This window comes from Pelmatolapia mariae, linkage group LG6 (genome assembly GCF_036321145.2).
Source record: "Pelmatolapia mariae isolate MD_Pm_ZW linkage group LG6, Pm_UMD_F_2, whole genome shotgun sequence".
NCBI classification, from domain to species: Eukaryota; Metazoa; Chordata; class Actinopteri; order Cichliformes; family Cichlidae; genus Pelmatolapia; species Pelmatolapia mariae.
The window spans coordinates 32430668-32458355 of NC_086232.1; the positions used below are offsets into that span (position 1 = coordinate 32430668).

At 38.3% G+C, this 27688-nt stretch overlaps 1 protein-coding gene across 1 annotated transcript; it reads right to left on the reverse strand.

Annotated features, from left to right (window-relative positions):
• Positions 1 to 821: 821 nt before the first annotated feature.
• rbm20 (RNA binding motif protein 20) lies at positions 822 to 25441 on the reverse strand. Its single transcript, XM_063477285.1, has 14 exons — positions 25401 to 25441; positions 17428 to 18472; positions 16984 to 17048; positions 16484 to 16593; positions 14912 to 15012; positions 8697 to 8843; positions 7816 to 7947; positions 7653 to 7732; positions 6860 to 7556; positions 6693 to 6779; positions 5990 to 6578; positions 5579 to 5644; positions 2411 to 2532; positions 822 to 956 (listed from the first exon to the last, which is right to left on the reverse strand). Exons 1-14 carry the CDS (start codon positions 25439 to 25441, stop codon positions 888 to 890), a joined length of 3351 nt encoding a protein of 1116 aa, XP_063333355.1. The 3' UTR covers positions 822 to 887.
• Positions 25442 to 27688: the final 2247 nt, after the last annotated feature.

A 27688-nucleotide genomic window follows, 5' to 3' on the forward strand; every position in this document is an offset into this window, starting at 1 on the left:
TGACTGGGATTGTCCTATGAATTACATTCAACATAAAAGAGAAAATAAAGATCTTTTGTATCACTGAAACATTATTAATCTAAAGGATGTATAGTTTTCCCTGACGGATACTGAAGTTCACAATCGCATGTGGGGAAAAAGGGAAAAAACAAAACAAAAACAGCCTTAGATATAAATAAAAATGTTAATTTTATTATTTATACAGTGAAATTTGTTTAACAGGAACAATAAACCTGAGAATCTGCCTCAGTCTTTAAACCGAGGGAAAAAAAACAGTTGCCCTGAGAGCTCACGTCACAAAGACGTACGAGAAGATAAAACACAAGCAGTTGAAGAAAACTTGATGTCACAAGTGAAAAAACCAAATGCCACAAATGTTTTTTGTTTTTTTTGTTATTGTCTAGTTTTCTTAAATACACATAGCTCTCAGGCTCTGTAACAAAAAAAAAATCATAAACTTAATACCCAACATATTCAAGTAATTTAGCAGACGTAAATCTGTCCCAGTTGTTTCAGTGATGACGAGACAAAATTCAAAACACAAACTGTAAAAGACTTTTTTCTAGGTAATTTAAGATAAATGTAAATGCACTTTTATTCCAACAATATAACTTAATTTCATTTCACACAAACCATTAAAGTAAAACTGTAAGAAAAATGATAAAATTGAAGTAAAATTTTAAAACCTAACTATACATTTCACTTAATGTATGTACAAACCTGAAAGCCTCTATTGCCTGCGCCATTCAAACATCGCTCTCCCATAAACATCAGCATTCTTGTATTTGTCCGCATGTTCCATGTATGGCATTATCCGCGCTTTAGGATCGTTTAGGAAATCCTTCCTCTGATGTTCATTTTGCAGCAGGTGAGAGGTCGAAGTATCGTCACTGTGCAGCTGGAGGTTCGGTCAGCACGCTCGATAGACTGACCTCTGCCAGCTGGGAAAGGTATTTCTGTTAAATAAAAAATCAAAGCAGATACCTGCTTAATACTTGCAAGTTGTGTGCTAGCCGTCTCATGGGTCGGTCTTGCTCCAGAACATCCCCCAGCACCCTAACACCCATCCATGTTTTGGTTTTTCTTCAGACACCCTTTACAGGAAAGCACTTCACAATTGATCGATATAATCCCAGGAAGAAGAGACACATTATACTCAGTAAAATTAAAGTAATCTAAATGCTGATATAAAAATCCAGCCTCATTCTGAGAAGTGTCAGCACGATGGCTTAAATCATTTATTTTGTACTGTCTGGAGATGAGAAGAGTAAAACAAGAATCAAAACAAAATCAAACAAAACAAACTACTAAACACACAGAGCTTTGACAGACAGCACAACTGTTTAAAACTGTTTTTTTTTTCCTCCTTGGAATGCAATGCATCAAATGTGAAGGAAACACGCTCCCCGACCTCGCTTCAGCTGTGCTGCAAAGGACGAGGGAAATGTAAGATGGGTCGGTGCTGACTGGCCAATAACGGGAAACCTAATATAGTCGCAAGTTTACATGCGATGCCTATGTTCGTGCGTATGTGTGCGCGTTAGGACGTGACAGCAAGCTGTATATTTATGTTAGATTTCAATTTACGATTACGATCCGTTGATTTTGTTAAAAACTTTTTTTTTGTAATTTAAATTTGAGCTGTTATGAAATGAAAACGTAGAAAATGGGTTAAACGATTTGTCAAGCCACTAACGCCCATTAGAAAAGTAAATCCTCACATTTCAGGAACTCGGATTAGCAAACTTTCTCTCAATAAACAATAACAAAAGAAAACAAAAGAGACAAAAGAGTTATTTTTTGCCAAAAGTGTCTTTGTGCTATCTGATTATTTAATATCTGTTATGTCTTCCAAACTAAATTTTGTGAAGAACATCTTTCTGAGAGCAATGGAGTCTGTTTTTCAAACAGATTATTTCAAATAATGTAGTTGCAGGTGTTAATGAATCATTTGCTCAGTGCATTAATAGGTAACACAGCCTCTGCAGTGGGGTTAGTGCTAAATTAAAATATGAAGATAAGTCATTTTTATAATTGCAATCCTGTTTGGAGAACAGAATCATACTTAATTAAAAAAAAAGAAAAGTAAGTTTTATCCTCATGTGAAGAAAGGCAAGGCAAATTAATATAATATGCACGTGCTGACTGTGGAACAAAGAGATTACTCTCTAGGCTGAAAACAGCTGGTGTAATCTTTCGTTAAGGCCACAGTTGATGTGGCCTAATGAATCCCTCAGTAAGGAGTGTGCGTCACACAGATCGACTTTATATGGGCATGCGGGAATGCCAGCACACACGGGTTTATGTCAGATACACTATCTCCCGCCATAAAGGTTTGATGTGTTCATATAATTAATTTCTCAAAGACTGGTTAAAAGAATGGAGGTGTGTGCCGTCTCGCAGTTTGTACCTGTAGGTTCCTGTAATGGACGGTGCTGCGGCAGTGAGTGGTCTTTGCAGTTTCCTCACTGGTGTAGAAAAGTCCACAGAGTTTACAGTAGAAGCCGGTTCTCGGCACAACAAACTCCACTCCTATGAGAGAGCGAAAACAATAATTAAAATTTAATCCCTGACAAAAGACGGGACTCGCATGGTATTTATTAATGAAACCTTTTTTAGAAGGATTTTGATCCAGAATCACAGTCAAGCCTCATCCCACTAATTTGAGTCATTCTACTCCCAAATTTGCATACATTATGGCTAGATAATAATAAAAAAAAAACAATTATAGAAGGTCAGTTATCAAACGTAAATTAACTACTCTACTGGGACTGGCTCGTGGGTTTTGCGGCTGACTGAAACCATCATGCTGCTGGTCTCAGATTACACATTTTCTTCTCTCTCCCCCGGGTGCCCTGATACCAAATTAACTTTGAACTAACTTTAATTGTAAATGTTTTTTTTCCTGTACTGACTTCTTTTAACTCATAGTCTCCATCATCCTTTCTTTTCTTTTTATCCATAGACAATACATAGTATTCTTTATTCTAACAAACATCACAAGGTTTTAAAAATTTATTGTCTTTTAATCCAAATGTATCCTGTCCATACGTGTTTTGTTTTTTTCTGCTTTCTAATATTTGTTCCATTTTCCCCAGTCTGCATAGGTTATAGTAACAGATTTAAGGGCACCAGACGGGTTGCAGCTGAAGAGGCTTAGTTAAAAATTAAGCATGGTTGGACCAATGAGCACTGAATAAAGCACACTGGGAGTGATGGGATAGGTGGAGACCTTAACAGTTGCTTAAATATTCTGTATGTCAGTTGTAAACAACTATATCCTAAAATATATGAATTCAGTGGGATTAAGGAACTTTACACTCTTATTGCAAAATGTCTTATAATAAACAAAACCCAGAAACGAAAGTAGTTTTCACTCATGAACAATGCCAGGGGAATCAGGTTGTTTGATTTAGCTGAGGGAGCACCTGGATCAAGTGTATGGAGCAGGACACGTGACATCTAATCATTTGTTCTGATTCCATCGGGCAATTATCTGAGCTATTTGCACATGGGCACAATCAGACATCACACAGACTGAATGGAGCTGGCAAGGCAACAGCTGTTTAATTTCCAATATAACTCTACTGGACATTTGATGATAGATTTCCATAGGGTAATGTAATAAAATCACAATCTGATTTTGTGCGGTTAAATTCAATTGAAAGAATGGGATTATATTATCTAACAATAAAAGCGATCATACCCTGCTGGCAGTGAGTTCTTATAGTCTGCCCACTGCATTCACTTCAGACTCAAAGACACGCCAAATCCCTATTTTTAATAGCAGGATTAATTATGTATAACATATCTGTATAGGTTCTCAGTCATCTGTAGTCTTAAGAGCTTGCAGAGAAGGTGACTAGACTTCTTTAAGTTTTTTGAAGATGTTTCACCTCTCATCCATGAGGCTTCTTCAGTTTTGGACTTTAAAAGAAGTCCAGTCGCCTTCTTTTCAAGCTCTTAAGAATTATTTATAACCTAAACAACAAAAATTAAAAAAACAATCTTAGTCAGCGGGAATAAAATGATTGCTGGACATAAATAAAACAAAAGCGCAATGATAATGTGCTCTTAAATAACTGAAAGCTAAATGTATTAAGAATGTTCTAAATGGTTGTTTGAGGCTTTGTTACATATTGACTCAGTGACTCAGAAACCTTTGTAAATTTGTTTCTGACTAGGTCCCACAATGATCCACATTTATTAGACATAAGAAAAAGGCTAAACAACAAAATTTAAAAGCTGGAAACTAACAGGAGCCAAGCTGAATTGAAAACACGTCCACCACACACACCTATTTTCACTTTCAGGCTGGTAAAAAACAAACAAGATGGAAACAATCAGAAGACTTATCAGTATTCCATTGGTGTTAATGCACACAGTTTTTTTCTGGACACACATGCAACAGAAATAGCTGCACAATGCTTCTGTTTGTGCACTGTGCACTGAGCTCTGTTGTTGTTGTGCCACTCCAGGGCTTTTGTACAGTAAGTCTCTGCACCGCAGGCTGAAAACTGGCCATGTGCTTTGGCTGCGTCATTCTAGCTCTAATGATAATATAAATACTGATCCCTCAGGGGTGCATTTCACAACCTGCTCACAGAAATAGGTCAGCAAGTGGCCAAGCAGTTCCAGGCAATTAGAGTGCTAATGCAACAGATTGTCAGTGCCCTTACTAATGGTGAACAAGATAATACTTTAACTTTGGGACTAAGATTATGGGCTCAAGACTCCCTCAGCTTTTGTCCACGATAATGATTAAATATAGCTGTGATAAGCAGGTTTTAAGCACACTGCTTTGAAATATATGGACTACAGAATTTTCAGAACTGAGAGCAGACAAAAGCATGAGGATGCACGCTGAGACTTCTGTTTCAAACCTTACACTCTGACCATCAGGATATACATTTCTTTAACAGCAACAGGTGTTAACTGGCCTCTAACATACAACCAGGTTAAATTAAATGTAAATCTTTTACAAACAATTGTGCAGTTGATCAGAATGAGGTTGTTAATTATTAACAAACTCGTTAGGAGCAGAGGAGGTGTGTGTGTGAGCTTGTGAATTTCTAATGCAATGAAAGCTGATGGTAAACAATTTTTAAATTGCCAGCTCAATAGTACAAAATCCTATCTCCTGCGTGCTCTGTGCAGGCTCCCTCACCTAAACCTAAAGTATTTCCAGTAGTGCAAATGCATTTGAAGCTGACCACACCCTGTTGTGTGTTTTATCTGAGCAGCAGATTCTCATAAAAAGCTTTTTTTAAGTTAATCAGAATGTCACACGTAAGAAGTCTAGACTAGATTAGAAAAAAGGTGTTACTTTTTACTTTGATACTGCAGTAACTTAGTGGGTTATCTACCCAGACATCCAGTCTTCTACTGGTGACTTTTTTAGGTTGTGGACTTTTTTCCGAATGATTGGAAAAACTTTATCTACATCAGGCCTCACAAGTTTCACATGCTTACATTTAACCTCCGATGTAAGCTGATTTTTCAGACAGAACAAGAACCACTCGCTTTCAGTGATTTTATTAGTTCAACAGTCATGGTAACAAAAATGTGTTATGCTTACCCAAAGGAATGCCGTGTTCACTGACAGCTCTATCTTGTTCACAAGACGGTGAGCGGGCCTCAAAGTCTATGAAAGGCATATGAGCTATGAGAAAGAAACGTACTTACTTTTTGTTTTGTTTTTTGTATCTGGGTTTAGACAACTAAATAAGACACTTGTAGAAAAAATCTTCTCAGCTTATCCATCATGTAGCTCTAATTACATTTATAACCTGCACTGTCATTTGAGACCATATTGGTGACTTATTCTAATGAGGTACAGAAAGAGGAATAATTTTACAGGTCTCACGCTAGCTAGAAGCTTTTGTCCAACAAATGATTAACAAAACTGTATAAGTTTAAAAAATAAGCTTAACAGCTACACTTGTTTTGTTTTTTTTAATGAACATTAATGTTTTCTTGTAAGCAGTACCTTTTTTATGAACATCATCCTGGTGTTGCACTCCATTATTGACTACTTCCATGACCTGTCCTACTTCTGGGGTCTTGCTGTCCTCTAATACACAGATGTGATTTTCCATAGTCTCTCCTGGTGGCCCGTTGTTGGCTATTTCACTACCTTCAAAGCATGTCTCCTTCAATGCAGCTTTAAACTCCTCACTGGGGAATTCACTAAGGTTAGCAACTGGTAACTCAGAAGTCACTGGATTCGTTTTCTGGTCTTCTGGTTTGGCTGAAGTCGTAACATTCTCTTGTTTCTCAGTTACAGTTGTTGCTGCCTGGTCTCCAGCATCCCCACAAGACTTTTCAGTCTCTGGAGATTTCTCGTTAGATGTTGGCTGCACCTCCAAGGATGAGGAAGACGGCAATATAGACTCCTCTACTGATGGCTCCCCTGCTGAGTCTTTGGGGCAGGATGCAAACTCTTCCAGCTCAGAAAGGTCTGGCTCAATAATGGAATCATCTTCTCCTCCCACTTCATCTACAGTGACCAGTTCCTCCATGTTCTTAGGATACCAACACTCTTCATCTGTGTCGTCACAACTTTCCCGATCCTTCTCCTAAGAAAACGGGTCAAGAAAATTGTTTTTAATACACTACTTCCAGCTGGAAGCAGGAAGTAGTGTATTAAAAGCCAGAGCTTATAAGGTGTCATAAACATCATGTTTACTTACAGCGTCCCTGTCTTTACCACCTTCATTAGTTTCTTTTGTCTTACTGATTCGCTGAGGTGAAACTGATTTTTCTTTTGACTGGCGGTCCTGAAAAATTAAATCTCTTTAGTTACAAGAAATATTTGGCAGATGTAAATAAACAATGTACATTTACAGAAGTTACTCACAGTATTTTCAGTAGCATTTTCTTTCTCTTTTTTCTCCGCAGCCGTGTACCTCCTGCTTGTTTTCTTACTTCTGCCCCTGCCTGGTGAACTCTGCCTCTTATTTTCAGGTGTTCTGCAAAGTGTCTGATCAGCCATCTCAAATTCTGAATGCCTGGACCTAGAGTGGTAGTCATCACCATCCCTCCTCTTTGGCTTTGTGTCATGTCGCTGGTGTGGAGGTCTGAGTGGCTTGTCTGACTTGTACACTTGTTCCTTGTAGAAATCATCTTCGATGTTCCTGTACGAATTATAGGATGAGCCTTGAGGGCTTCCTCGTGGGTGCCAGTCTCTGCCCCTCATCCCTTCTCCTCCACCTCCTCGCTCATCTGTAGATCTGAAACTAAGATGATCTAAGGATTTTTGGTAGGTCTTTCGACGGTCAGGCGCCCGTCCACCATTAGGTCGATCATCATCCATGCTGCCCCCATTCCTCCACGGATCATCCCTCTCCCTTTCATCCTCACCCCTTCTTAAGTGTGACGACCACTCCCATGAGCCCCGGTGGGGGCCCATACCGTCTGAGCCTCTCTCTGGAGCCCTGCATGGTGGCCCTTGGGGGCTGTGGGCTGAGCTGCATGATGTAAAACTGGGGCTGTGGGAATGAGGACTTAGAGAGTGGCTGATAGGGCTGCGAGAACGTGCTCGCTCTGGTACAAAGCTGGAAAAAGAAGATGTACGTTTTTGAGATTGCATTTTCTCCATTAGCAACTCAAAGAAGTCTGCTGCATGAAAACAAACACTTGAGTTTTCTTACTGTTCATGTTGTTGCATCTCATCCCTTTCCCGCTGTGAGGTAATATCCTGGATGATTGACTGAACATCTTTACCTGGTTTCTAAATTAAAAAGACTTATGGGTTTAGTAAATGCCCAACATAGTGTATAACTGATTTTTTAAAATGTTGCTCTTCAGTTTTACCTTGAGTTGCAGCTCCTTGTACCTCTTAGACATTCGTATTAGAAGTTTTTGGTTGTTAATCATAGCTGGAGTAAGTTGGTAGTACTGAACCATGGCATGAGCTGCCTCTACATATGCCATTTCTAGAAAGGCCTGATGGAGGAACAAAATGTTAGAAAGTTGCAATAAACATGAACCCTGTTACGAGAGGTTCTTTTTTCAGGGCTAATCTTCTCAAACATATATACGTTTCAGATGACAGAGTAGATGGAAGAAAATCTGAACATCATCATCCTCCAGTATCGTATTTCATTAACATAAGGTCTGTTAAATGAAACCCTGGAGCCTAAGTGAGCTGTCAAGTACTGGTAGTTAAACAGCCAGTAAGTTATGACTAAGTGTTTGGTATCATATAACAGCCATGGCAGAAAAGAAGATGCAGATAATAAAAAAGAAAAAAAAAGATTATTTGTATTTTACACATGTGCTCTATTTAAAGATAATCATCCAATCCGCAACTTTTCTGGCAGTAACCACTACAGAAATCTGTGCAAACATGGCAAGATGCTTCATATATTTTAAAGTTAAGTTTGGGGTATAATTAAACACCCTGCCACTGGTATTAAAACCCCAGCGGTCAACTGTATGTATGACAAGCAGCTGCAATCAATCAATAAATGCTAAAATAAAGAAAACTGTAACCATGTGTGCTGTATGGTGCACATTTTAAACACAGAAGTTACCTTTTTATACTAATGTAACAAAGAATTTACTGATCTGAATGAGCGATGGACTAAAGTATAATTTACTTTTTATATAGACATGTACTTGAGACCTAAACAGTTTCTGATAAACATGAACAACAAGTTACTATTCACTGATAAATAATCATTTTGTTTTACCTGATGTGTAGACCGCATGAGAATGTAATTGGTAACTTTGCCAAAGGGTATTCCCAGGTTGATGACATCAGTCTCCGTGCAGCTGCCCTCAGGGAGGTTGCATATGTGGACGACTCGACCGACGGAGGTCTTTCTGATCGGAAATGGCTGCAAATATGAAAAAAATGCAGTCTTTGAGCAGCTTTAAATACTTTATCTCATCTCTATTTGGATCTTCAAACTATAAAATAGTTTATCCTATTTGCAGCAATTGTGACACCATGACCAGGATACAGAGAGCTGTGTTTATGTGTCAATTTTAGTGTGTCCCACAATGAGCACACGACTTCCCAAATGCAGAATGCAGCCACTGAACACAGGTGCCAGCCATGGAATTCAGTTACCCAGCGTCTCAAAGGTAAATATAAAAGATATCACATGACATTTCACAGCTTTAAGGGAGAATTTTCAATTTCCCCTTTGACAAATCTTAGCAAGAAGTTTTTTTCCTTCCTTCAGGAATTATGTGAAGCTAGGCTTAGGAATTGTTATCGATCCTATCATCTAATTTTGGTTGATAACAAAAAACATATCTTCAAAACTCTGTTTCAATCTCTGCATTTGTATAGCGCTTTACTAGTCCCTAAGGACCCCAAAGCGCTTTACACATTCAGTCATCCACCCATTCACACACACATTCACACACTGCTGATGGTAAGCTACATTGTAGCCACAGCCGCCCTGGGGCGCACTGACAGAGGCGTGTAAAATGAGTCTATCTGAGACTGCAACACTAACAAACAGACAATGTGTAAATTTCCCTCCTTGATACAGCCCACCTCAGCGCATTTACTAATAGATCCTTGGGAGCCATCCAGCAGTAAAAATTACATTTTGTTATTTTTTGGCATTAGAGACATGTCAGTTTACTAGGTCCAGACATATGACACACATCTCTCCAGGCTGTCAAGTATTGTGACCTGCACTGCTCAGCACCCACTTCGAATTCCTTTTTTAAATCTGAACTGAGAGGGGGTAATACAGAGGCACAATACATTCTTTTGTCATGGAAAAACACTAGAAACTAGACTGCAGGAACAATACAGATGAGGTTATACTATTTGTTTTGTCTTTAGATGCTATAAAATCCTATGTCATTATAAATCTAATCCCTTATGTCGATCATCTGGTGTCCCACAGGGCTATATTGTATGCTCCGTAATGTCCAGCATTAGGTCAATCATCAGCCACGCTGCTCCCATTCCTCCATGGATCATCCCTCTCCCTTTCATCCTCACCCCTTCTTAAGTGTGACGACCACTCCCAAGAGCGTCGTTGGGGATGAAGACCATCGGAGCCTCTCTCTGGACCCCTGCATGGCGCCCCTTGGGTGCTCTGGGCTGCATGATGTAAAACTGGGGCTGTGGGAATAAGGACTTAGAGAGTGGCTAATAGGGCTGTGAGAGCGTGCTCTCTCCGGTATAAAGCTGGAGAAGGAAGACAAGTGGAGGCTAAAGTGCTACCTTTAGTAATTCTCACATACTTACTGTTTGATAAACTCGTCAAATAGAGTTTTATAACACGTATAACTTTAGTATTAAAACCACAAAAGGGATATTGTAATTGATAATTCAGATACCTGCAACTCTTATGCACCTTCTTTACTGTGAGGGAGAAGAGTGAACCCCCTCTTTTAGTGTTCAATCTCCTGCGTATTGTATCTTGCAAATGCGAAGCGCTATATTCATCATCAGACTGGCTGGTTGACATGCCGTTTGACACCTCATGTTCCTTTGACATCACTGCAGAAAACAGTTATAAATTCAACTTGTTATATCACAGAGTCTTAATTCTGCAACCATTGTGCTGCAACTGCAACTTTTCCAGCACCCCTCCTCCTCTTTCTGCGTCTCTGGTTGACAAACCTGACAGACAGTTCCATGTGTTAGCCAGACCGGGGTCTTGATTCGACCTGGAGCATCTTAGTTTTATTCTTAGAATTTTGTCCAAGGAAAGCCCAACAATAACAAAGACTTTACTTCGCTTGAATCTAGAGTGTATATAAGTCTTCGTAAAAAGTAACCTTTAAAATTTACATGTCAGTTTGGTGCATATTCTGTGCATACACAAACACCCCAAACACAAAATGTGCCATGTGACTATATTTTAGACAAAAAAAAAAACATTTGATAATGCTATTTAAAAAAAAAAGAAAAAGATATTATAACTTAATAGTTTCTGGCCAGCACAGTGACATTAACAACTTCAGATGCAATTATGATAATTCTATTAACAGCCCCATGCCAGTTCCACCACCAGAACACATAAAGGTCAATTCAGGATGGGCTCAATAAACAGATCCAGGAATAGGCTGTTTATGTCCTTGGAATATTAGTGAGAACAAGAGGCTCAGTCGCTGCTTGCTTTAGTCACAAATGTGTGACCTGTAAAAGTCAGGCCTGTGTCTGATAGGCCAGACAGTTTGACCACAGCATTAAGATCACTTTCAAGGTTGGCTCAGGCTTTGAACAGTAGCCGTTTCTGTGGACCGCAAACCAGAAGTGCAGAGTTATGCCGTGTCGTTGACTACTCACAAGGAGACACTTTACACACAGCCTGGACCTCCTTATTGTGGTTTACTTATTAAAAAAAATAATTTGGATAAATGACAGAAGACCTTTGGTAATGTTCAGTGTTCACTAAAACTTAATGATCAACAATTAAAATGCACAAATACATAAAGAACAGGAATGGAAGGACTCCAAATAATCTTCTAACTGAACTGGCAATCAACCCTGACTGAAATAGTTTAATTAAACCCTTGCGAGTTTCTTACAGTTTCTTACAATTCAGCGAAAGGAAACAGTCCTAAAAATATAGCTTTGCAATGTGTTCAGTAAATTGCGGTGGAAGCTCTTCTGAGGATACGTCTGCTTATTTTTACAAATCAGGGTTCATGCTGCAAGATGGTCAGTTTGGTTTCACAGTTTCTCCCCACGTTCCTACGCAGAGTGCTCACAAGCCGATTCCTCAGATCACTTTTACCAGTCTCTCACCAGTCTGAAACTTAACACTGCTGCCTGGGGGGTGTGACCCTGGGGTCTTTAGGTCTGTGCTCCACACAGCAGTTAGCTGTAATCCTGTGTTTATCTCTGTTCGAGTTCTGTCGAAAGAAGCTACTGTGTTACTTCAGACTGGACAGCTGACACTGCAGTGCAGAAGAACAAAAGTTGTGCATGCTTCTAATGTATGTATGAACCCACATTATTATAGGTTGTAGTATCTTCACAGTGTAGTGATTTACAAATTCCCTCACAAGCAAAAGATCCCTGGTTTGAGCCTTGGATGGGGCTGTGTCTAGAGGGACTTTGGTGAAAATGTGCCAAATCCAACATTTGGAGCAGCTGAAAGTAGCTTTCATCTTTATACTGGTAACAATTTTTTCCTTTTAGTCTGGTTTGTATCTGAGTTATTGTAGTTTTTATTTTTCAGTTTTAATTAAACTTTGCTCACATTTCGGTTTAATTCCCGTTTGCTTTTAAAGCGACCATATTAGCTTAATTTTTGTTACTTCTAAATGCTTAGTTTTTCTAAATGCTTAGTTTTTCTAAATGCTTAGTTTTTATTGTAGTTTTTGTCTTAATATGGTAAAATGGTGCACTTTTGCATTTTTGTTTTGTGACTTCTTGCCTGTGAAAAGCACTCTAAATTTTTTTAATTTTTTTTTCAAAATTTTTATTCACTTACTAAAGTGTAGTTTTTATTTTTTATTTCAATTAACTGCAACTAAAAAAATTTATTTAGATAAGTGAAATTAATGACAACAATTTAAGTAACTTTTTAATTTTTTTCTCTGCATATGTAACAACGAAATTGCTGTTACACTAAAAGCGACACGAAATATCAAAACTTGTATCCGTGTGTGCATTTGTGTGATCCCTGGGATCTCACAGGGCTTTAGAAACAATAAAACCTCACATGTTAGGCTTGGACAGGTGTGTGTTTATTGCAACCAACATTAGCTCATGTAGCACACTCTATAAATACTTCCACGCTAATAAAATCAAATCCTTTGTCAAAAACCAACCAAAGACGCACACGGCTTGTTCCATCACTAACTTCAGCCTTCTGTTATACAGTTACCCTGGCAACAAAGAACAAACAGCAGCTTTAGCGGAGAAGGAATCTAGTTTAAACACTAAGGCATCCATCTCTGGATCAGCCTGTCTTGTCTTTGAAAAATACTCGAATTAAAATTCTATTTGTTTTTTGTCAGAATGTTCAATAAACACTAAATAAAAAAGAATTATTAAAAAAAAACACTTTTCCCATAATAATTAATACATGTTTGAGACTTTAAAGGGTTAAAGATACAGCCAATAAACTGCAAGTGGTTTTAAAAACATCAGGCAAATGCCAGATGGTGTATTTTCAAAACTACTTTACCTTCAAAATTTAAGGGAAATTATAGAAAGTGAGAAAATATAATTGTCAGAGTGAATTCTTAAATGTTTGTCATTTTTATGCTTGCCATCCATTTCTACATTGTTTAACTGTGAGGCTGAAGTGTTTTATCACAGGGAACATCCTTGTGGAGGTCTGTTTGATGTTTGGTAGAGCTTCCTGCCCTTTGTATGGTTTCACTGTGTTACCTATGGTAAACCATACATTGGGTGTGGGGGAGACTACCCTCTTTATGACCAAGGATGTTCCCCCTGCTTTTAGGGTTTATGACCCTTTGATCAGCAGGAGGGCACCTACACACACACACACACACACCTACCTACACACACACACACACACACACACACACACACACAAACACACACAGTGCCTCATCTTTGTAACCAAGGGGGGTTAAGAGGGGAGGTACGTGTTGTAAACTATTGTGTGAACTGTCTCTCAATAAATAGCTGCGAGGGAAGCTGCTCTTTGAAGGACTTTGGGCTGGAGACAGGTTAGGAGCGTGAGCTCCAAGAGCTGGTTCTTGACCAAAGGCCTCCCTTGCGCAAGTAATCGATCGAACGCTGTTGCCTTGTTTTTCTTTCATGATGAATAAGTCTCTAGAACTAGCGGGGTTTGTGGGAACAGACCCAACAATAATCTAACAAGTTGAATGCCATGCTTTATGCATTATAAAAAACTGAAGCTAAAATAAAGTATAGACCACACGAGTCTGTATAGTGTGTTTGTGTAACCATATTAATACATATCCAATGCATGTGGCCCTGCACTGGGTGTGTGTTGATTCCCGCAGACTGTTGAAAGCTGCATGCTAGTCATAAGTGTAGGCTTTCCGAAAGTTTGCTGGGTCTAATTTTGGTGTCCTTTCTCTTCACTCATCATCTGCACTGTGCTTTTCAAGAGACCTGCCTTCATGATGGACGCCTATCAACAGCTGCTGTTTTTTTAACCCCAGTCAAACACAGGCTCTTTAAGTCAGGCAAACTCACTGCAGGACCACAGTTAGGACAACTATCCTTCATCTATACTCTTAGAAATACTTTAAAATCAGTGTTAGGATTAGTTTTTGCTTTTGCAACACATTTGGTAACCCTCTATAATGCTAATATTAATTATGTTTGAATCCTTCAGTGTCATCAGGAGGTTAAATCTAAGTGTCTTTACAAATTAGGGGGCATAACCAGAAACCAGAAGTAAAAGAAAAAGTGTTCAAGCAATTAAAAAAATCTCTTATTCTTAAAATATAAATATATTCTTGAGTAAATCTGGATAAATGTTCCTAGTATTTATTGCTGTTGTGCTCTTTAAACCTAGAGCTTTCGTAATTCACGCGCTTTATAAATTTGGAAGTAGTCTTCTAACTATTAAAGTTCAGTGGAAGAGCGCTAACATCTGTCAACAAGGTGATCTGAGTCCATTCATTAAGCAGCACACATTTGGTGTTGATTCTTACTTATTCACTCTTTCTTGATGTTTAAATGTCACATGAAAGAAATGTAGCAGAATAAATGCTCAGAAAAACTAAATGAAGAGATCATGTCAAAGGTACAAGAGCCCTTTGAACATACTGTTGGATGTTCAAATGTAATTTAAAAAAATCTAATTTGAATTATATATAATTTTTTTATAGGGAGTGAAAAATCAAGAATTTCAGCTGCTTCTCTGTCACTAGCATTCTTTCCAACTTATCTTAAAATTTGATTTATGTGCTCTGGGCAAGCTCTAACGAAGAACCATGTATCCAATCCAAAAAACCCAAACATTTGTCTGACCTTTGACTCTGGCTGGTGTGAGGCAAATCCTGTGTCTGGCGTGGGGTAGGTCTTCATGGCTGTAGTTGGCAAGTATGACATACTGGCTCCTGAGGATACATCTGTGGAAACAATTTGATATGGGAACTTACAACTGTCCTGAAACAGTAAACCCAGTGAAAGGGAAGAACTTTGCTTTAGTAAAGTAAATTTTCAAATTGTTAAATAATTTGTTTAAAATTTTTAATATATTTTTTTATTGTTGCTTTTTCTTAATTTCCTCTTTGTTCAAAGTCTTTTTTTTCCAACCAGCATCTAGCTGGAAGAAAAGGCTTTTCTAAACTCGTCACTCTTGAGAAACATCTGGAAAACAGTAATGATGCTCCACTGTGATGCAGATGTAGTTGCAGTTTCATACGCATAACCCATTTTCACACAAGCCCTGTAGCTTTATAGATATTACAGATGGAGATGCAGCTGAGAATGAAAATGTTTGATGAGTCAGATTGGAGTCTTCATTCTGCAGTTTTCTCTGCACCACAACATTCACATGGTGTCTGATTAAGCAGATTTCTGCCATTTTGGCCGATGTAAGAATCGTGCAGGCATTAGTCCTAGCTAACTCATGGTGATTATGTTTTCTTGTCTCTTTCCCCTCATGCTTGAGCCAGTTGCAGCAGATGGCTGAACTTCCCTGAGCCTGGTTCTGCCAGAGGCCTCTTTTTGTTACACGAGAGCTCTTCCTTCCCATTGTTGTGTAAATACTTGCTCATAAGGGACCATCCAATCACTTGGATTTTAGCTCCAAAACTATTTAAACCAGATGGTTTAATCTTAAGTGCAGAGTGCCTCCACAATAGATATCCAAATGTTAGCTTCAGATTTATTTAAACCCTAAAGAGAAGATTGTCTAAATGTAAAATCGGTTGAATGTGCCATAGGAGCCGTAACTATGATGGAATGACCTCAGAACTATCGGAAATTGGCACACAGTACTAGGATAGTTCAAACAGCTACCCAGTCTTGGGTAGCTCAAAACACATTGTTTCCATTTTATTTAAAGACATTTCTTCACCAGCCTTCCAAGCAATGGGAATACAATACTGAGACCGAGATCTTGTAACAGATTACTCATCCAATAAAAATTGTGTTAGGCAATTAGGCACAAATATTATTAATGGTGTATGGGCTTGTTGGCAGTTTGTAGTTAGTAATTATACATAAGTGAATGCATGAAGCATATATAATAGGATCAAGAGAGTTTGTCAGAAAAGCAGTGCGTAGAAGTCTTCGGCTTTGTTGTGTTTACTGCTACTCCTCCAGCATGTACAAAAAAAGATGATTTGGCACGGTGCAGTACTGTTTTAGGACTTCAAAACACTTCATGCTAACTGCACGCAGCACTTCAATGTGTTAAAATAAGAAGTGTTCAACTATAAAAACATGCTGCCTCATGTCCTAAAAATACCCCGTTTCTCATAATCAAGTGATGAGTAAAATATCACTCTTACAGCAGGAGTTAAGACTGATGTTTTACACTTTGCGCTAATGTAAGGAGAAACAGCTGGTGGTGTTGGTGGTGGGTTATCCTACCTTGACTCGCAGCAGAACAGACTATGGGGTTCGTTCCTGCGGGGTTCAGACCTCCATCAGAAGGCCTGCCGACAGCATAGTGAGTAGCTCCAGCTGATACCACCGCTGAACTGCAACAATCAGAGACGGCTGATTTTAGCTGCCTCTCCCCTGCCTTGCTCGCTCATATCTTATGACAGAGCTCATATTCATAGAAAGATTAAGACAGCTGCATAAGAAGCAAGGAAAAGGAAACTAACATATTTCCAACTGCTAAAAGAGGTTTGCTCTGAATTGACTGACATCGTTTTAAAGCTGTGTAAAAAACACTGGTAAGAAACTAAGTCATGTATAAGAATAATACAGAATAAAAAACATCTACTTATAGTAGTCTGAAACTCAGCAAAACAAAAACCACAACAAATCGCATCAACACAGAGGCTTACTGAACGTCCTCAGTCATCAATGATAGTCTAATTTAGACTCTGTGCAGTGAATTTTTGGAGTTGTAAATGACTCACCCGTCATTTGCATACAACATTCGATTCTGGAGGTGTAGCTTTCCCTTCACGTGCTGTTCCCAGTCCTAAACACACGCACACACATAAACACTGTCTGAACATGTAGACTCAAAGAGCTTAGACACAGGAAGCCCTCCCTTAGTGGCTCTTAGCTACCCCTTGTATAACCTCATGGCTGAAACCAATTAAAGAGACACCATCATGGACTTAGAGGCCATCGAACAAAAATACTTAACTACTGTATATTAGCTATTCTTAATATCTGCTTAATGCTCATTCAGAAAGTCAGGACTTGTTTAATTTTTGTAAAATCCTCCAAGCATCACACAAACTCATGTTTTAGTTCAAGAAAACTAACTTTGTTCTGTTCCTGTTTCAATGATACAAATGCATAGATTCATATAATGGTCACGTGCTAAGATTTACACTCATCAGTTTGCTCACCTTTAGGTTGTAGACCTTCTTGTCACAAATGCTACACTGGTGTGGCAGCTGAGTGGGTGTAACAGCATGGTAATCATTGACTTGATAAGGCTGAAGTGTCCTGGTACCTGACGATAAAGCTTCCTCTTTTCCATGCAGGCGCTGGTAGAGTCCTAAAGCCTGCATGCCACTTGAACCAAAAGAGGAAACTGCTGCACTATTGCAGTTTAACTTCGGATCAGGGGTTGGCTCTTCTGGGTTATATAGTTCAGTCCTAGGCCGAGCCGGCTGTCCAGCTGGTGTCCACGCAGGGGGAGGATTAGAGCCCACATCCACCATACAGGTGTGAGACAAGTTGGTGTGACCTTGCCATTGCTCTTTATGTCCCATTGAGTTAAAAACGTTCATTTTCTGCTCACTAAACCCAGCTTGTTGTACTTGCATATCCTGCCTATAGAAATCTCGCTGAAGACCAACATTGGTCATGTTGTTTGCCTGAGTATTGATAACTGTGGACAGCCCGTTACCAGCAGTGGCTGATGCTGCAGATGTCCCTCCAGATAAGTTGTACTGAAGTCGTCTGTCAGTGTCAGAGGGGTAAGTCGACCCAGACTTTTTCCCATACTCATTGCCCTGTTGACCCATCACGTCTCCACCACAAGGATGGTTCAGCCTAACATTGCCTGGATTTTGGTTGAATCCCCCACTGACCAAGGCTCCCAAGGCTGAATTTGAAGAGGGGAAACCTAGCACTCCTGTGGGGAAGGCACTCTGTTGACTTCCAACCATAGTTGAAGTCCGTAACTGATTAAACAAGGGCTGAGACATGTTGACATTGGAGAGAACCTGATTGAGAACAGTGGCCGCAGCAGCTGTGTTGCCTTCCTGAGCCAGTTTCAGGCGATGGAGGGTAAGCTGGGCCTGGAGCTGAGCGAGTTGGAGGCTGGCTGGAGTCAAGAGGAGCTGCTGGTTTTGCTGCTGAGCACCTGTCTGCGAACTGCCTGGGAGCTGGACACCCAACTGGAGACCCTTATTGTCAGCACCGTCCAAAGGTCCCGAAGTGATGCTGCAGGGTACAAAAGATCACAGACGTTTTTCAGGAACCTCAAAGATCTAATCTATTAACCTTGCCTATGATTATAAGCCTGTTTCTGAAGATTTGGGCAAATTTAACTGATACTTATAGGCTACAGAACAGATCTTTGCTCTGCTCTTCATTAAAAATGGTACAATGTGGATTTAGTCTACAACTGTCTGTAAAGTGTCAATTACACAATAGAACAGTGATTATACTTAATACCACCTACAAAAAGGATGTGAACATGTTTTTCATTTCTAATAAAATGTGTGGCCAATACTGTGATTTTTATGATGATTTCAGACCATTTTCTTTTATAGCTTCATAATTATTTACTAGTGATTTGCAATACTGCAAGGTTTGGTAGCAATCCAATACCAAGTAAAGACACAGTGAGTTTTGCTAATACCAAGAACCAATATCTATACTTTTAACTTAAAAAGCAGCTTATGTAGAGCAGAGAGCTGTGTCATGATTTATGACATGAATCATCATCAGTTTGCAAATTCTGAACACATTTTAAATATCACTAAAGCATTTTTTACTTTCCAGAATATTTAGGTCACACAATAAAACACAGCTTTCACTAACCATCGATTCAATCTTGCTAGTATTACTCCGATAACAATACTGGCTCAATATCTGGATTGATATGTGTACACATATTATTTACCACACCTATATATAAGTAACAACCATAGCTCTACAGTTTGCATCACACAGAGTCTTGTGTACAGAGCATTTTTTTTTTTTTATTTGATTTGCAAATGTTGTGTACTGATACCAAATAATGACACATTTTGCACAGTTTGCACAGTCCTTTGCAACAGCTTAATAAGCACTGATATTGTGTTTGGCTAAATGCCCACCGGCAGCTAATTTTTGGTTAGCTTTCATTACACTAACTCAGTGGTTCCCAAACTTTTTTTGCCAGGCCCCCCTTTTTTACAAGAAAAATGTTCGCGCCCCCCCACCACCATTTTCCCTGTGTAATAATATTCAACATTGCTATCAATACATTTTTCAAAAAATGTCTCTCTGTGCAAAATAGGTTCAAAAACATAAACAGCTGTGGGATACTGTTTGTCCGTGATTTGAACCGGGGGAACAAATTACGGCAGGATCAGCCTGATATTATTTGTATCCCACTGTAACTTTACTGTATAAAGAGCTAACATCTCCAAAATGTCAGGAGTAGTTAGTTATTACAAGAAGTGTTTGTGAACTAAAAATCAAGAATGTGGGATGCTGTTTGTCCGTGATTTGGAGACCCCAGCGCGTGCTCCCAACGCAGGGAAAACTAATTTTTTCAGGGGAGACCTACCTTGGCACTTGTTCAGGTGAAGCCAAAGGGAAGATATGCTTCCATATTTTCTAGTCTTTGGCTTGGAAGGAAGTTGGTTTGGAAACATATTTGGCGATGCTTCATCTCCTGCTTTGCGTTTGTGTGGGAGCCCCGTCAAAAACCTGTCCATTATGCTAGCAGTGTCCAAGCGCTCTTTTTTTTTTTTTTTCTTTTCATGCCGCGCCCCCCCTGCAATGGCTCTGCGCCCCCCCTAGGGGGCGGGCCCCACACTTTGGGAACCTCTGCACTAACTAATACCATATATCGCTGGATTACAAAGAAAGATTTATCAGATACTTCACAGTTTTTCTTTTCTTGCTGATATTGGCTGATTTAAAGTTTCAAAGTTTCAGCTTTAAATTTTTACACACTTATGTGCCCCGCAGCTAATATCTGCACACATGGAAAATCTTACAAGCAATAAACCAGAAAATGAGAGTTTAGCACTGCCATTAGCCTGTTGTCACTGCTGCTGGGATTAAGGCAAACCAAACAATGTAATTACACAGCATTTTGCTTCTGATAAGTAGATTCCCATCTGCTTATGCATTGAAACAATGTCTTGAATCAAACATCATTCCCAAAGGTCCCAACCTAAAACTATCAGGTCTCCCGCCAGGTTCATTTCCATACCCCAACGGGTCACAGTTGTTTTTCAGGACCTACACAGTATAAACATTGTGGCTAATCAGTGTGCATATGGACACAGACACTATGTTTTAACCTTTTAAGACCTGTTCATCAATTTAATTTTGAAACCTTTTGAAAGTTTATTACATCTCTATAGCACATATACTAGCATAGTTAAAGCAATGTTATATCCATCTAAAGCAGCATATATTTCAAAGTGGTCCATGAGTTCTCAATACTAACACATCTCCAGTCCATTGTTGACAGCACAGGAAATGTCATGTATTCTTTTATTAAGTCCAAGGTGCAAGGATGAAACAGAAAGGTAAGAAGACAATCCACTGAGGCATTCCCATGATGATGGCCACATGTACTGACACATCTGCACATCTCCTGAAAATCTCCTTGTCGTGTCTCTTTGTCAATTTCTGAAGGCTCAATTCTTCATATTTAGCAGCTTTTACAGGTGATAAAGAGCTGATAAAGTCTAAAAATCACACTGTCTTGGTACTGATTGTGTTGTCCCCACAGAAGTCACTTTGCTCCATTATGCAGTTAACCAGGGAGCTCATTCCATGTTCATGCTCACAGAACACGGAAAAACCCTTAAAAGGTCTCTGCAGACCTCCATTAGCAACCTGTGACATCCTACTCACAGCAAATGAAGCGGGCTCAGTGTGTATCATGAGTGTCTCCTGAAGCAGTTGGGTATTGTCTGTTTGAATACAACTAATGCGTTCACATACTCAATCTGCCCCAACCGGGATGTAAACAGCAACAACACATGTGAACTCCCTCGACCAATGACGTGGTTGGAGCCTCGCAGCAAGCAGTTCACATTAACATGTCCAGAATAACATCATCTGTTAATCCTACATCACAAGTACTGCAATCCTCACACCTTTCCTCTTGCCAGTCTGCCTCTGTGTGTCTGCCTGTTAGATCTGAAAACTGCTGAGTATGAGTTTGGAAGATTTTCCTCCAAAAATATCTCAGTAAAGCAAGTGATCCTACAATCCCAATGTCCCTCTGGGTCTTAGTCAGTGTAGCTACCATCTCAATTTTGTCTGCTATAAGAAATAAACTGAAGAAAGAGATTATACTTTCTAGACCTTACTCTCCATCTTGGCCACAGCCCTGCATTCACAGGGTATCATCTTTAACTCATTGAGGATTTGGGATCTTGCAGTGTGGCTTTGTAGAGCTCAATCAGCTGATTACTTATGTAAATGATGTTCCACCTCCTGATATTATAGCCTCACAATGCAAAGAAAAAGCACTAGGAAAAGCAAGAAAAATCAAAGTTTGGGTCGCCAGAGTTCAAACACAGGTACAAAACACAAACATTGAAATGAGCTAAAATATGTAGGAAAATTAAGTCCTGTATGATTTTTAATCATAATATTTGCATATTAATATTTGATTTAACATTATGCATCCATGTAAAACATAAATTCCATTTAATTTTGACAAAGATGTTGGAAAGTTAGAACCTGAGCTATCTATTTACAGACACAACAACACAACACAAACTGTTGTAATAGAACAACACAACCCACAGGTGCCATGACCCTGTTTCACTGGTCAGCCTTTTCAGTTTCTGATGAATGCTCTTACAGGAGATCTAAACTTAGTCTACTTGACTATTCATCACATTATCTATGTTAAGCCCTTGGCACTGGCCTGCCTGGCCACTGCCTCAATATTTGTGCAAACAGTCTGTCAGAGACAAAGCAGCGACAGCCATAAAACTTTGTTTACAGCAATTATGAAGCATTTGAATCTGGATTATTTGTAATTCTTTCATAAACGGTAATACTGCGCATAAGAAGTGAGAGATTATAAAATAGATTTTGGTTGTTCTAAACAAACAAAAGTCAAAAGGCATTTTCAAATATTAATTTATGAAACAGAATCTTGCAGAGGATTATCACCTTCATGTCTGTCATCCTGTTGGCTTCTTCAGTTGTGATATGGTCTTGTGACTACATCGCCACATCATAAACTTGTCATATCACAGCCATCACTCACACTTCAAGTGAGCCATAAATCATCTTGGTGTATATACTGTGGGCCTAAAATCCCACCTCTCCAAATGAAACATTGTGAGTTTGTTTTGAACTTTGAGAATATTGTAGTACACTTTGTGTTGAAATATTGTATTAAAGGTTGTGTATTTTCTACAGTATACGAGTAATGGCTGATGTATAACACCATCAAATCATAAAAAAGATTACTAGTTCAATCAAATCTAATAATAAAGCATTCATTTAACTTATTATGTGTCCAAAGTGGTAAATCACAATGAGTTAGTTCATCAGCATAACTTTCTGTTTCCAATTACTGGTTATACTCAGTGTTTTGGCTTAGTACCCTAATTTAGTAAACAGTTTTTATAATTGTTCTTTGTCTGTAAAGCTCTTTGGAACTTTGTTAAGAAATAATTTATGTATTTGCAACATATACAAAGCAAAGTAATCCAGCACAGTGGAGATATAATACCTGTGCGTATGATATTTTGCTCATTCTGGACAATTCACAGCTCCCAGTTCTTCTGACGATTGTACACACTCTTAAGTGAACAAGCATGCTGATGGAGAGATACACTTACACCATTCCAGCTTATGACTCAAAGCTATAAATACTAGAGTTGCCCTCTGCCATCATGATACACAGTGTCCTTAATAGGCTAATATGGACTCTTGGGCTCCTGGCACAGTGTGCCAGACACTTCAAACTAATCTTGTTATGACGATAGGGAATATAGGTGTCAAAATAACCTCAACCAGTTGTGGAAGGGAAGGGTTTAACACTATGTATGTATACGTATAAGTTTCTGTAGCTTTCTCATATCATGATAGATAGATAGATAGATAGATAGATAGATAGATAGATAGATAGATAGATAGATAGATAGATAGATAGATAGATAGATAGATAGAATAAACATTCAATGTGACTTTCTATATTTAATTGAAAAGTGGAGAAGAATATCAAGAATATTTAATAACTACAGGAATGGACAGGAAATGTAAATAGGAAGTTATAAAGTGACAAACAAATCTAATCTGAAGACAAATCATTTAAAACAGCAAAAGCAAACAAAAACATGCATTTCTGTTTAAAATAACCAATTTATCAAACTTTTCAAATGGACTAGAGAGCTTAGATTTGAAACATGCCTGTGCAATTTTCAATCCTAATACACTCTTGTACTATAGTATCCAAAAGAGAAAACAGTTGCAAATCATATATTAAAAACATCACACATGTATGAAATACAAATATAATATTGATATTATACATTATATAAATGTAAGATGGCGGCACGTATGCAGCTGCACAGCGCCCCCAGTCCCACAATTTTTTTATTTTTATTTTGAAAATAAAGGGCTATTCTATTCTTTTCTATTCTATATTTGAATATTCAAATATAGAATATATTTGAATCATCCGCTGTGATGTGTTTTTATTTTGTTTCAGGTAGTATGCCAGTGTGTTTTTTGGTGTGCATTTGTTACAGTTCCCTGCTCTGAGTGACGCACTGAAAACAGCCTCTCACAGTCAGAGTCATGTCACAGTACAGATTCATAGCAGACAGCATTAGCTCAGTCTTCAGAATAGCTTCATGTGTTCTTAGCTACATAAATACATGTACAGGTTTACACGTGGTATTTCTATTTCGTCCCACAAGGTTTAATTTTAAAAATACATAATTTGAGAGAATATACATCAGAATTACGGCTGTTTATAAACTTACGGAGCAAAGTGATGGCGGATGGTATCAAACAAGAATGTCTACTTTTTCATATGGCATCATTTACAAGTTAATTTGCTGCTATCTATGCATGCTCACTTATTCATTTTTTTCTGATAGGGAACCATAAGCTGTCACATAAACATAATAAAGACTCATAGTGACCTTTTTGCTAAAGAAAAAAAAGGACAATAAAAAGAGGTTAAAGGCTGAGTGTCATCAGCATATTTTAAAATCAAATGAAAATACATTCCTTAACAAAAGAAAACATGGTGTTTCTAATAATATAAACCAATATAAAATGCCAATAACCAAAACAATACGAATCCACTTTAATAAGAAAATACCCCCCCCCCTTGTGGACAGGGGCACATACATTGTGCATTATGATGTCCTCCACCATATTTTCACTGTAGTTCAAGAATCTAATTATTTCTAATTAAGTCTTATATTTCAGTGAAAAATTCATATGAATGTTAAAAGGAAAAACACCCATCTATTTCCTTATTCAGAAAGCAGTCAGGGAAGCTCTATTCTGCACCTGGAGCACTGATTCCTTGTTAATTCAGCTCAGCAAAGTGTTATACAAATACAAGACCACATCCTAATGTCCAGTTAAAACTTCATTCGTGCATACTGTATGTTGAGAAGCATACGTAAAGCAGCAGATTCATAAAAATCAGTCAAAAACAGCTGCCAAGCAACTTTGACTGATAGTTGCTTCCTGTTCTATTTTAAAAACAATAATAACACAATTGTTTGGGGCACATGTCAAACTACAACAACCACATCCTCTCTGCAAAACTCACAATTTCTAAGTTCTAAGACAGCGTCATAGTCAAAAACTTAAGCATTGATCTGGTCTGTCTACAAAGCCTCATCGGAGGAAGTAACAAATTAGAGGAAGGGTTCAGGTCCAGTCTGGTTCAAGAATAGTCATCCGCTGAGTCCAGTAAAACATCCAACAAAATGCAACATTGTCCAAAACAGTTGCATCTTCACGATTAGCTATAAATCCTGCTTCCGTGCAGCTGACAACACTTGCTGCTATACACCCAACAAGCCAAAACTGACAGCAAACCATGACGTATTGGAAGAAATGCACAAACCTTGAAAAGTTAGGCAGTGAAGGTCCGAGTTACACCTCTGACGCTAAACTCTGCACTGCTTCTTCATAGTCTGACCTTTGCCCAGCAGCTGAGACTGCATCTTTGTCCTCTAACATGTTGACTAATGCTAGCACATGTACACTAACATAACATCACTGCTAGAGGTCTCTACCCCAGCGTGAGTGACGCTGCTTCCCTGTGTTAACGGGACAGGCAGAGGCAGAGACGCGTGTGATGAAAAGTCACAAGTGGTCGGCATGTGTGTGTGAGGATGGGGCAGACCAGCACATAGGGGGAGAAAGTATTTACAGAGAAGGCATTTGGGTAATGCAGTGCAATCCTGAATCTGTTGCTTCCACAATAGCAGCTGTAAAGCTTGGTGTGGAGTCAAGTGTCAGGTTCAAAGTCACAAAAAACAGTAAAAGCTGTCACAAGACTACCAACCAACTACCTCGTACGTGTTTCGCACCAGCAAAACCATAATCGGGAAGTTTTTCAACGCAAAACACAATGTAAAAAAACACAAAAACCCCCCAAAACATTTGATAAATCAAAAAAGATGCATATTCAAATACCTCCAATCTGAAGGGTATGCATATGGCGTGATTTTAACAATAAAAAACATTAGCTTCTTGAAATGTGGGGAAGGGTCAAGGCATAATTTTGCCTTTCGAAAAATTTGTTTTGCCTAAAAAAAAACTCATTGGCAAAGACTTGTCTCTAATTTCTGCTTTCTCCAAAAGATATCAGGTAAACAAGTGAAGTATGCGTGAAACTCACGGCAACCAGAAAAGCTGTTGTTGTAAGATTTATTAACACTGTGAAAAAATTGAATACATTTACATTTCTACAATAAAAGTTGTCTTTTTTTATTTTATGATGTAAATAAAAGAAAATAATAATTATTTGTTGTTCATCATTACAGCTACATGACTATAATATTGCAATTTGTTTTTATATTTATACAACTTAACTCTATAAAAAATGATACACATTTAAGTACATTTATAAAATTATATATACATTTTCACTTTACAAATGTGCTGTCTGGGCATGTACAAAAAATAAAACTTTCAGAACATTTTTCTTTTGATTTACTTTTGGGGGGGGGGGGGGGGGGGGGGGGTATGTTTTGTTTTTTTGTTTTTTGTGTTGTTACGCATTCATGTAGTTAAAACCAGATCATTCGAATTACATAATGCATTTTGTTCGCTTCCTTTTTCATAAGAAGTCACCACGGCTAGTCATGTGCATTTGATTTGACAGATTTTCACATTAGATGCTTTTCCTGACTGAACCACAAAGAGATTTCTGTGTCCTCCCCTGATCGCTTGTCAGGCAAAACACATGTTTAAAACACGACACTATACTCCAGTCTACTGTAGATAAAATAAAATTTTCAAAAAACATATACATTAAAATACAAACAAATTTTTATTGAAGAAAGTTTTCAAGTAAAAATATATGTAAGCCTACTTTTTTTATTGGGGTTTTCTGTAAAGTGCTGTCAGTACATTTTTTACAGCTGCAAATGAAATCTTTACCTAAGCACACATGCATTCAACTCCCAAGGAGCCTTCAGTTTGAGAGATTTATAGTCACTCCATCTGTTAGCGTCACAACCAGATGGCAGGGAGAGAACAAGCTGCTTGTTTGACTGCCATACTTTATGACTATCAAGAAAAAAAAAACCTAATATTTTTTTAATAGTAGTAAGCGTATTATTATTATTGTTAAAATTCACCAAAAAAAGTTGCAGAATATCTTTCAAGTACTGTATTCTAACACATTTAAAACAACTGCATTTTCTGACTGGATCCAGCAGACTAATGCAAAAACAAATTGTGTGTTAGTGAAGAAAGAAAGCAAACTGATAATTATACCAAACATAGATTTTATTTTATCTGCTTTAGTTTTTGATTTAGCTTCAGAACGTTTTCTGTAAGTACTTGCAGCTGCAATGTCTTGTGATGCTGTTTTCTTACAGTGTGGCACAACTTAGAAAATCAGACTTTTTGCTTAAAAACTGTAGCTGGAAGTAAACGGAAAGCCTGAAGTATCACACAAAAGGTTGTAACTGGTATTTATGTTATTCCTCTATTCACAGATGATTTTAATTCCATTAAAATGCAAAAGTAATGCTTATTCTGCATATTATCAAAATGTTAATTTAGTTTTTTGTCACTTCTATTTTTTTGTTTTACTGATTAGAAATTTTAGAAATTTAGCAGTTTAGGATTAGATCCACATTAAATCATGTCTCTACTGCTTCACTGACTTGTATTAATTTCCTGATGACTGTACAAACCGACAGGGTTGTCATCTTTTTTGCCTAATTCCACTTACACACAATCTTTACCATA